Here is a 12,084-nt window from a genome sequence, read left to right on the forward strand (position 1 = left end):
TTTTATCAATAATCAATATTTGTCTCAAAAAGTAATTTCAAACTTTGTGAATTAAGTCCAAGCTCGTTTGCAATTATTATAAGCGATTTAAAGGAAACCTTAATCACACGCTATCATGTAATGTGTTTCAAATCTAGGATGCAGGTTTCAATTTTCCCTCATGGTCTAAATGAGTTTTTGTAATAACGTGATGTCTCTATTTCATGTAAAGTCTAAATTAAACTGGATTTGTCTCTATTCAGCTCAAAATCACAAAATGAAATTCACCGCACAGGTCACCGAACTGTCCACACGCACTTTTAGCACTGTAAGTGGTAACTCGTCTAACAGTAAAAGCCACACATAAATTCACACTTTTTACATGCATACAAAAATCAAAACACCTTTATATTAAAAAGATAAATTATGGCATGACGTTACGAATTGATACTTGCTTGGAATCAACGAAATACCTGTACTGAAAAATTATGTCAGTTGAGTAATTTACGGACTTTTATGACAAATTTGGTACCACTTGCATCGCTACACCTCTACTTCTCAACCACAATCAAGTAACTCCTCAGTTTGCCTCATAAGTGTTGAGTGCACCCTGCTTCCCAACAGTGCTCGCCAGACTGGAAGTGCTAGCCCAGCCCGACAGCACTTAACTCGAGTTATCTGACGGCAACTAGTGTTACCACTGCAGCAAGGCCGTTCGCAACATTTTTGTTCTACTGACCCTTAAATTTAGCAAATTACTTCTTGTAACACAGCTTGTATGAAGCATCAGTCTGTTCCATGGCAATAATTTTGCCAGTGGTCACACGAGTATCGAGTGTGGTAACACTCGGACATTGATTTTGCGGTCCCTTCTGAAACACACAGTGGTTGTTTATGGTAGATATTGGCAAAAAATCTCCATTTGTAGACCCCATGGTATCCACCATTAATGGTAGAACTGTATTGGCTTTGTCCTCTTCTTGTCTCAAAGGTCTTCCCAAGGTTCCTGTCTAGGACAAAGGGCCATAGTTCACGTCAACCGATTTTCAATAGTGGCATACAACATGTAACCACTGCTCCTTTCCACCATCAGTCTAACAGGGTGAAGCTGAACACTTTGTTCGAAAGTTCGAAAGTCACATGCAAAAACTCCAATCTTCCCATACATGAGGGAAAGCTTTACAGATTTTCCTTTCCTCCTGCTGCTCCTTGATGCATGATGGTAAGTCACTGGCAGAATTACTACACAGTCATCACCACCTTACCGGTTGCGTCTTCGGCTGCTGCTGCTGCAGAAACAGCTCCTTCCTGTGAACCAGACGAAGTCTCAAGTGCATGACAAAGTTTTTGGTGAGAAGCAGCATTGGGAGAACAGTGTCATCATACAGGTAACTTGTGTCATTCATCTTATGTCATTCAAGATTTCTTTGGGCTGCAGAATCAACTGTGGCGCTCTTGTGTCAGTGATACTGCCATAGAATATTTGCCCACAGACCCAACACATCTGCTGTATTCTACAGCAACAGTTCATCTCCATCTCTCCAGTGGACCTCATTGGCATGGTCCAGTGCGGTACCTATGGAGATCGATGTTGCGTCACAGCTGATGTCACCGCCATTCTCACAGGAAGAGCCGCTGTCCATGGAGGCAGCATCTCTGAAGAACAGACACAGTGCCCCTTGAGTTACCACTGCTGTCATTTCGACGACAGGATCTGCGTCTTGGGATGTATACATGCAGTTTGTGGACAGGTTATAGCCTGGGTTCCTGGTCACTCGCAAGGTGGACACTGGGGTGTGGACAGGGATCTGCCATTGGTCATTCAGACCTCCTCCCTGGCGCCAACACATAGCCCTGCACAACATGATGAGAGTGTTGAGATTGAGGTGGGGCCAGGTGGAAGAGAATGTGGTGTCATCTGAAGAGTGAGGTTCCATGATAAAGATGATACCTTAGGTGGAACCACAAGATAAAGACAGTTACTGTCAGACACAGCTACAAATGGGAGATGTCAACGAAAAATGCCCTCAAGAGGTTCCCTGCGCTACCACTGCTGAAAGTCTACTTACATCAGAGTGCAGCACTGCGAGCCTCACTTTGAAATAGCCTCATTGTAGTTCAGCAGCGAGTTAGTGTCGTTAAATAGAAGAGTGTACTAAATTTCAGAGTTAAATATAAGATGATATTTGACTGTAATTTTAGTCTGAGAACATTTCTGTCTAGAACAGTTATTCAGTACAAGTATTATATACATTTGAGAGAAATGCAGTACTATTATTCAGTGTAAAGAACAGTCATCATTGGGTTCTGAGACAGTATTATGCATTATAGTTCCATATATGACTGTGGATGTTTTCTAAAGAGAATTTTTTGTTATAAAAAGTGTTTTACTGAATCTGATCTAATAATACGAGGGCCATTTCATAAATAATGCACACTAATGTTTTTTACTTACACGTTTATTTTTTTCGGTGTCTATTTACAGTCCTTCAGTACAGTCTCCCTGCTCCTCTACGACCAAATACCAACGTCTCAGAAGCTCTATTGTTCCATCAAGGACACCACTTCTGTTCATCAACCCAATGGCTCAGGTGAGGGTGGTAGAAAGCTCTTTCAAAGAAAGATAATGACGTCCATGCATAGGTCTTTTCAGTTTCGGAAATAAGTCGAAGTCTGGTGGACTCGTGTCCAGGTGGTAGTGAGGAAGTGGCAACGCTTCTCATCCATATTCGCGCAGTTTTGGGACCACAACAATGCCAATACGCGATACGCGCATTGTCATTGAGAATGAGCAGCCCAACTTTGAGCAACTTAAGTCGGTTTTTGCGCTTTTTATTGCACAGATTTTGTGTGACGTTGCGATAATACACTGCTGTGACTCTTGTTCCACATATGAGTCTATCTGTCATGATTCGTTGGTGATCCTAATAAAAAATCATCGTTTGCTTGAGCTTTTATTAAGCACATCAATTTTTTTTTTTTTTTTTTGTGTTAGGTGTCTGAAGTTCTCCACTGTGAGTTCAACTCTGGCTCAGAGTCTCTAATCCATGTTTCATCAATAGCGACAACTCGACTCATGAATCCTTGACCTTCATGATCGAATCTTTGTTTGAACAAGGTTGCAGTGTCCAGGCGTTTCTGCTTGTCTTCAGCAGCCGAACAATGTGGGACCCATCTTGTAGAAATATTTCTCTTTTTTTAAATTTTTGTCAGAATATGGAATACCAATGGTAAGTAAATTCCCTGGCTTCAGAGAGTTCCTCGCTAGTCGCACTGCGATCTTCTTCAAGAGTATATGCCACATTTTTCACACATAGTTCATCTGTTGATGTTTTTGATAAGATTATCGTCTAATGTCATATAACCACCACGAAAACGATTAACCCAATGCGAGACTATGCTAAGACTCATTGTAGATTCACCACAAACTTCATTTAATGCTTTATGAGTTTCTGTGAGGCTTTTACTGCGTGTACTTTCGATCACGATGTACGACCTGTAGCCTTCTACAGTCACAGTATTTTAGACCCCTGTGGGGTCCATTTCTACTTCTCGCCAATTTTTTTGTTAGAGTACTCTGCGAAAACGCAAAAATATTTGCTTCTTCCTCAAGCTTCCAACTATATCTGACGTAGTTTTCATTGTTGTTGCATCGAACGATCCACAGTAATACCAATATCCCTGTCCCTGGTATTTATGTGTTATAGAAAGTTCTCGACCTCCACCTGAAGTTAAAACCGTAAAACAGTCATCTAACCTTGCTACAACATATAAAACTGTCGTTTTCGTTTGAAAATTTTGCACAATCAGGAATATTTATTTCAGTCATGATTTTAACTTATCATTACCATGAGTAGTTCACATATACTCAGTTATGGCGTAATTTAAAGAGTAATTTCAACAATAAATGGCTTATGCACTTAAATGTATGCAACAAAATAATACTGTAGTGCTTTGTGAAATTAAATCTTTATATCACTTTCACAAGCAAAACAAGCATGCAACTTATTAACCAGTGTAGCTTATAACAAATAGATTGTTGGATTACTTTGTTTGCATTCACTTTTGTTTCCATGCATTCTCACAGCATGTGTCACACTAGGTTACAATACCAAGTGATCAGCAAGTGACTATTGATGTCCCATATGAGCACTCAAGTTTACAAATATAGTCTTGTTTAAACATTTACTCACAACTTCATTAACTGTTAAACCAATGGTCTTCTGTGGAGACACATATAACGTCACTTGTGAAACCAGGATCCTCACTTTGCTTCCATTTATTTTTCTATAAAGTGAAAATCATTGCATCACTTATGAAACCAGGAACCCCACTTTGTTACCATTCATTGTTTTAGAAAATGGCAACTAAATACTGTATCAAACATAACCAAGACATAAACATATGCTCTTATAGAATAAATGATAAGCATCAATTCAAATAGTCTCAAATCTCAGTCAGATTTTGCAAGAAGAACAGAACACGTGGTCTTGTTCTTGTAGTTCTTCTTCTGTAAGGCCTACATCATATGATACAAGTGACTTCGCCGCTTGAGGCAACAGTTCAGCTGCTGAAGAAGCTTGATTCTCTTGGAAACCCTTCCAACTTAACAATTAGCACACAGTAGAATAATGAATGCTGTGACACCAGCTGGCAACAGCAAAGGATGACAAGTCAAACATATAATTCTGTCATATAAATAGAAACCAGTCACTGAAACATTTGGTACAATGTACATTCTGCGCATGCAGGAGAAACGATGAAGAAATAGTTTGACGCGAAGAGCCGTGATGTGACTTGCCGGCCAGTTTGAATTGACTTTAAGGCTCTTTTGCGAACACATTGAGTTGAAGTTCAATCATACTGAGCTCTGAGGGAACACTCTGAACATATCGTGCCGTATTTTAATGATTTGCTATATTTCGCCGCAAAGTCTTTATCCACCTGCCCTTCCTTGTACTGTCCTTCGAGAACTTGCGTCTTGTAAACATAAAAATGGATGAAAACGCCGAACAAAGTAGTCCATGTTTAAACCAAACGCATTATTTCAGCTAAAGCATTCACCTTTTTATGAATAATACTACAATTCACACTCGCTGCTCGTACTGTTTTGGTCGCAACCTTACGGCCGAATGTACCTCTGTGCCATTAGCGCAGTCGCTGGTTTTACAGTTTCGGCATAGATACTAACATCCTTGGTGTGGACCAGTGACACCAGTGATTTCTACATAGAGCCACGGCTAATTGCTTTGGATTAGACGCGGCGTGTGATGTGATACTTCAATGTTGAGCATAAATTGTTGTGTACATCGGAAAGTAGAGTGAAGACTGTATAAATTATCTGCGAATGTTGTGATTTGTGTGCCTGATCTTGGTGGAACTGTGTTTGCCATCAAATAATTCAGAAGAACAATATTTAAAATCTTAGGAATCGTGGCGCAGGACGTTTGCATTTGACATAAACTGCAATGACCTCTATTTCATCGCCATCAATAGAACTAAGTAGTTACCGTGATCAACATTTCAAGGTAATATTTATGTGCGTAATTTTGAGCACCTTCTTACAAGAATGAAGTATGTTCCAATAATGACTATTGATACCTTATTCATCTCTTCTTCTATGTCGTGTGTGTGTGTGTGTGTGCGTGTGTGTGTGTGTGTGTGTGTGTGTGTGTACACACATTATTAACTCCAGTAAATACTCAAGTATTCAGATTCTGTATATTGATGTGTAAGGTTTTCAATATCTCGTAATATTATAAAAGCACGCAAGTTCATCGTCACGTATCACCAGGAACCAATTCCGATGGTACAATGCAAAGAACATCACATAATAGCTTCGTTTTTCACATGTAGGCTTAACAAACGTGCGACAACCACGAAAATTAATACTTTTACTAAACGTATTTGCTGTTGATGTAGGATCTCGTAAAGTTGAGTCTGGTAGCCAGGGTTAAATTTCAGATGAAACTGATTTTTTTCTCTAGTTTTGTTCCTGTTGTTTTTTAATACTATCTTAGTGTCATGTCATCAGATGACTAATCACTATCAGGAGAAAATGTCGCACTACTGTCTCCCACTGGATGTTAAATAAAAAATTTGCTTGGAAATTGCCCCAAGGACGGTAAATCTGACATTCACAGGGTAATTTTCAGACAGCTTATTTAAAAAGACTTACGATTCCCCAGGGGTAAGTGCAAGACAAAATGTGCACTGCATTTGGGCTTCAGGCAATTACGAAACAGTCCGCTTTAAAAGGTATAAGAACTATTTCTGTATTTCAAAGCACAATTTAGCTTACACATTTCCATGCTTTAAATTGCTGTTTGTGATTCTTTTTTGTCATTACAGTGGTTATTTCACGTTAGTGGCTTTAATGTGAAAGGGGTCAGTTGACTCTGACTCTGATTTACCCACAGGGATGATTTTGCAACAACTTCCACTTGTTTTTCAGTGGCAACCGCTACATAGTCTCGCTGAAGCATATTAAAAACGTCATTTAAACTTCCATCAGATCTTTCTTTTTGTTTAGCATTATCTAGGCAAAAACTGGTCTTGTCAAAATTGTAAAAATCTGTTATATATTTGCTCCATTTCACCTTTCACCAGATTATGAATGAATCTTTTGTAACGTTACCTCAGGCTTGCTGTAAGGGCTGTGATCTCTTCACTGTCGGGTCATGGTGTTTCTTAGAATTTTTAGAACCAGTTTTCTCCCAGGCTCTTAATGTTAAAGAGAATGAATGTGCTCAATCACATAAATTTTTATAGTTCTTTAAGTTTTGGTGCTTACACTAAAACTTCCATTCACTTTTGTACTCACACTTAGTATGTTGTTCTCTCAGAGTAGCATTTATGTTTCTTGATGAACCTATGTTTGTTGCATTTTTTACAGCAGCTAACTCTTTTACTTGAAATGCATCACATTCATCATGTAGGGCTACTACAATATGCTATCTGAACATTTCCCCTCAGCATATGAAAAATCTGTCTGTTTTTCCAGAACTCTCAAATTGGCCACACTAATGCCTAGAAATTTTATTTCCTGCTTGATGAGTTTGAGTGTAGGCTGACAACTCTGCTGAAAATTTGGGTATTGTTGATGCTCTGGTTTGGTGGAAAATTAAATGAGAAGTTACTGGAAAAAATACACTAATCGTTTTACAATGCTTTCTAAACCAATGCTGTTGTAATATTATAGGAAAAATGACTCAAAATACATTTAACTGTCAGTTAGGGCCTAGTATTGGTTATCTGTCTTGAGCATAATGCAATTTAATTAAAGAGAATTAAACCAGATGCATTTTGCTTTTATTTATAAGGCAACTTCTGTAGTTATTCTGCAAGTTGGATACATACGTTAGTACATTTTTGGTTCTTATGTTGAAAACAGCATTTTGTTTTATAAAGTTGGTGTGCAAGTTACCTACAGTCTTTCTTTGCCTGTTCTGCTTCTTCCCTCCTTGCTAGCAGTGGTTGATGTCAAAAGGCTTTGATTCACTTAAGTACTTGGCAGTTTTTGCTATTCTGTAGTATTTCTTGTGGTCCATTATTTACACTTCAGTGTTGTAAGCTATTTCTCGCTCTGCACAATAACAGAGTGTATGTCTATTCATTTGTTTTTGTTCACAGTGTGAGTGTTGCCAACCTGTGAAACTACTGTGTGTGTGTGTGTGTGTGTGTGTGTGTGTGGTGAAGTGTAAATTAGCGAGGTTGGTTTGTATGCTATGTAGATATGTGAGAGGAGATGAGGGTTTTCTGTCACTGTTTTTGTTAAAAATGTGTCTAACAAAGGTTCGCAAAGTTTCTGTGAGATTTCTTCACTTTTAGATATTTCAAAACGTTTGTTAGTTTTTTCTTTGTGTTCAGCTGATCCACATTATCCTTCTGCAAAGCCACTATAGGCAGTGCTGAAAGTTCTGTTTCTGCCCGTCTGGTTTGACCTATTACCAGTATGGCAAACACTCCAGTTACGAACAAACCCAACATGGTGACTGTACCTTCATTAGATACACCCTGGCACAAAGATATAGTGACAGAAAATATTTCACTCCTTCAATAATTTGACACTAACAAGACAACTGCAGGCTTAGGGTGAAAACAAGCTAAAAATCCAACAATAAGAATGTCACCATCCCAAAACGAACAAAACCGTAAAGTAACTACACACACACACACTCACACTCACACTCTGCCCCAAGTTGGGATCAAACTTGTGGAGTAAAAGTGCACTTATGGAGTCTGCAGCTGTTGTATTGCATTGTTTGCAGATGTTAATGATTTGGGTGTTGAGCAGTGAGAACTGAATATTACAAATCATGAGTCGGTTATTGGTAGCCATTGAGAATACTCTTTAATAATTTCCTGTGATCCGTAAATAAAGTTAGCAGATATTTAGTTCTATTAGGTTAGATTTAATCACAATCAGAATTTTGGGCAAAATTGGAAATAAGACATAAAAGTATGTTATTGCAGCAACGAATGTATATCTCATGCTATGCTGCACGTCAGTCTCTTACAGCAATTGTATTTTTGTGTTGAGCGTCATTGGCTTCACCAACTCGCAAGAAAATTATCAGATTTGAACCTAACCTAGGCCTCAGACTACACTACAGGTAAGATTATCATCACATGTAGTTTTCTTCCATTCCCATTTTTGGGCTTTGCCAACTCTGAAGCATAGTGTGGCATTACCACCTTACCTAGACCTCACTTCACTACAGATCGGTCTGCCGCCACATTTAGTGTTTTTCCAGTTACAAAAAATACCAGTCACTAATCAACCTTGTGATTCACAATAAGCAGATCTGGAAAAGTCATTCTGGAACTCTCCACATTGGAAAAAATGTAATCAAATTGCATCTTCTGCCAAAAGAAATCATGAGATTCAGTGATTCTTATTGGCTATTGTATACTATTAACATATTGCCTGTGACCGATGTCAACAGATTGCCACACCAGCATGCAACACAAGAGCTGCCGACATTGTAAGTACACTTTAGCCCACTTATTGAGATTAAACTGCTGATGATGATATATTGATGTCTTTGCTGAGCATGTTTGTGATATTGTTCTCAGCCCCCTGGATAAGGAGGCCATACAATTTACTGGAAAGTATTAGTTTGTCTTTAAACTCAATCTTGTACACTAATATAATAAGGCAAAGGCTGTAATTTCATAATTATCATAGTCACTGGTACTTGGTTGAGGTTATGTTGTAAATGTCTGTGGTGGCAGAATCGAATGTATACTGCCACTACTGTACTGTGTAGTTTTACATATACAGACCTATTACACACTCTAAAGACACAAGATTGTCAAGTTCAAGTGTTATAGTGTTGCCCCCCCCCCCCCCCCACCTCCCCCACTGAAATCTTGATGGTAACAAACCGAGCTGTAATAAACTATAAGCGCAAGGTAAATTAATAAAATCTGTATTACAGTTTTGGCGGCTCTACATTACTATTACCAGACTGACTGTGATTAGATACATGTAATTGAGTAATGCATATGGTCATATGACATCATTAGGCATGTGTTGTGGTTTGTTGGGAGGGGACATGATAGTGACAGTCTACGTTCATAAACACCTGCATTTTTTTCATGTTTGGTAGAATGTCCAACATTGTCCTAGAAATAAATGTTGAGAGCAGAAGAGGCTCTCTCCTGGAACTGCAGAGTATGCAGTAGGAACGTTTTGCTTGGGTTACAGGAAAGGAAAATCTGTGCCGTTCAGGGCCAGTTAGAGGGAGCAAGGAAGGAACTGATAATGATCAAGGGAGATGGGGGGGGGGGGGGTTAGGAAATGGCAGCTGGTAGGAGGACAGGAAGGAGGAGAACACGATCTGACAGTTTTATCAACAACACCAAAAACAGGTATCTACCACTGCCAGAGTTAAGCCTAGGAATGTACAAAGTGTTAGGAAGAAAGTGCTGCTGCTAGGTAGTAGCCATGGGCATGGTGTATGCCCTCAGTTACAGGATAGTTTAGGGGCAGCGTACCGGGCCACCAGTATCTTCAAGCCAAAGGGGCTAAGTCATGTGGTTGAGGACTTAGGGTCTTTATGTAAGGCCTTTACAAAAAAGAACCATGTAGTGATAGTGAATGGGGTGGGAAACAGTTTGGACGGGGATGGGTCATATGACATAGGTGGTGACCTGGACAAGATAGCTTCCCTGACTCATGGCACCAATGTACACTTTGGTGAGCTGTTCTGGCATCATGATTGTGGTCAATCACCTTAATGGAGCTATGAGGCAAATCAATGCGGGGTTAGGGATAGCTCTGAGGACAGCCAACTTTGCTCATGTTTCTCTGGTGCCCATCGGGACTATCTACAAATGGGATTTCACTAGGCATGGCCTACACCTAAACAGAGCTGGGAAGAGAAGATTGGCACAGCCGATTCATAAAAGTGTAGGGGATGGATCTTTGGCCTCATGGTCAAATACGTGTTGTCATAGGTAGGAAAAGTAGGTCTTTTTTAGGATGAATCCAGACAACAGGTTCCCCTGCCGAAAGAGTATCTCCAGCAGTTTAAAAAATACTGAAACAATTAATCACAAGATAGATCTTGACACTTCAAGTATCACACATACCAGATGTCACAAAGGAAAACAAACCATTGGAAAGAGTTACATGGGGCATTTCACAGACTTAACAATCGTCCATCAAAATATGCAATCAGTAAAAAGTAAAATACAACTATTAGAAGTTGAGCTCAAATCTTTGAACTGCACAGTAGTTTGTGTTACTGAGCACTGGTGTAGAGACACAGAAATCCAACATGTAGTATTATCATTGTATGCAGAACTGCTTCAAAGGGTGGAGGATCATGCAATTATATCAGAAAAGGAACACAGTTCAAATCAAGACATGACCTCAGCACAGTAAGGGAAGACAAACACTTTGAAATATCAGCTATTGAATTGACAGGGCGTGATATCACCAAGAAAATAATCATTTTGTGTGTGTGTAGATCTCCCAGTGGTAGTGTGCACACTTTTTTCAATAACTTAACAGAAGTCCTAGATAAAGTCCCAAGTACAAAGGTCAACATAATTTTGTGTGGGGACATTAACATCAACAGAAATATTATAAATGAATCCAGGAGCACCATCATAAATATCCTTCAAAGTTTTGGCATGTCCCTATCGGTCAATAGTGCAACAAGGGTTACTCCAATGACTGCATCAGTAATTGACCATGTGGCCACGAATATGGACAGTGAAAAATGTGATGTAGCTGCAGAAGATCTCAGACCATCTCTGTGAAATAACAACAGTAAAATCAGGCATCGAATCATTCCCTAAACTAAAAGCCTATGAACGACATCTATCAGAAATCAAAATAAGATTTTCAAAAGAACTAGTAAAATAAAATAATAATAATAAAAAAAAAAGCTGGGATGAAGTGTATAAGGAAACCAATGTGAAAATGAAATTCTCAAAATTCACCACATTATTTAAATTGAACTTTGAAAAGGCATTTCCAAAAGTATGCATGTCTGTATCAACATATCACATGAACAGGTAGATAACAGCAGGTATTGAGAAGTCCTCCCAAACACTTTAATAACTTGGTTCCATAAAAAAAAGTCACAGTGATCCAGAACTCTTAATTTTCTATCATAGATACAAAAAGATCTATAGGAAGGTGCTGATTGCTACAAAAAAGTCATTTAATGACAAAATAATATATAATGCAGAGAATAAAAGCGAAGCAGTCTGGGATATTAGAAAAAAGGAAACAGAGAGAGGCAAACAAATGCAAAATAACATACTGCCAAGGGTGGGGGATAAGGTAATAAATGATCCACAATACTTAGCAAACTATGTAAATGAGCATTTTTCAAGTATTGCAGAGAAGTTACAGCAAAAATGGCCCAAAACAAATATAACTCTTGTAAATAATGTTACACTAAATACAGTGATATTACTCCCAACCACATAGAATGGAGTTAATAAAACTGTTCAAAAAACTAAAAAAATAAGAAGTCAGTAGGTTTAGATGAGGTGCCAATGTATGTACTGAAACAATGCTTAGGGATTGTACAAGGACCCTTAACAAATATAATAAATAAATCCTTCACATCAGGAATATTT

The 12,084-nt window shown here is 38.7% G+C and overlaps 1 protein-coding gene across 1 annotated transcript in view; it reads left to right on the forward strand.

Annotated features, from left to right (window-relative positions):
* Positions 1 to 5,195: 5,195 nt before the first annotated feature.
* The window catches only part of LOC126161805 (nuclear cap-binding protein subunit 2), a 45,825-nt gene continuing 38,936 nt past the window's right edge, over positions 5,196 to 12,084 (forward strand). Inside the window, exon 1 of the mRNA XM_049917896.1 lies at positions 5,196 to 5,507. Within this exon, the coding sequence (XP_049773853.1) occupies positions 5,448 to 5,507 (60 nt within the window). The 5' untranslated portion in view covers positions 5,196 to 5,447. The remainder of the gene's footprint in view (positions 5,508 to 12,084) is intronic.

Source organism: Schistocerca cancellata, chromosome 2 (assembly GCF_023864275.1).
Source record: "Schistocerca cancellata isolate TAMUIC-IGC-003103 chromosome 2, iqSchCanc2.1, whole genome shotgun sequence".
Lineage (NCBI taxonomy): Eukaryota > Metazoa > Arthropoda > Insecta > Orthoptera > Acrididae > Schistocerca > Schistocerca cancellata.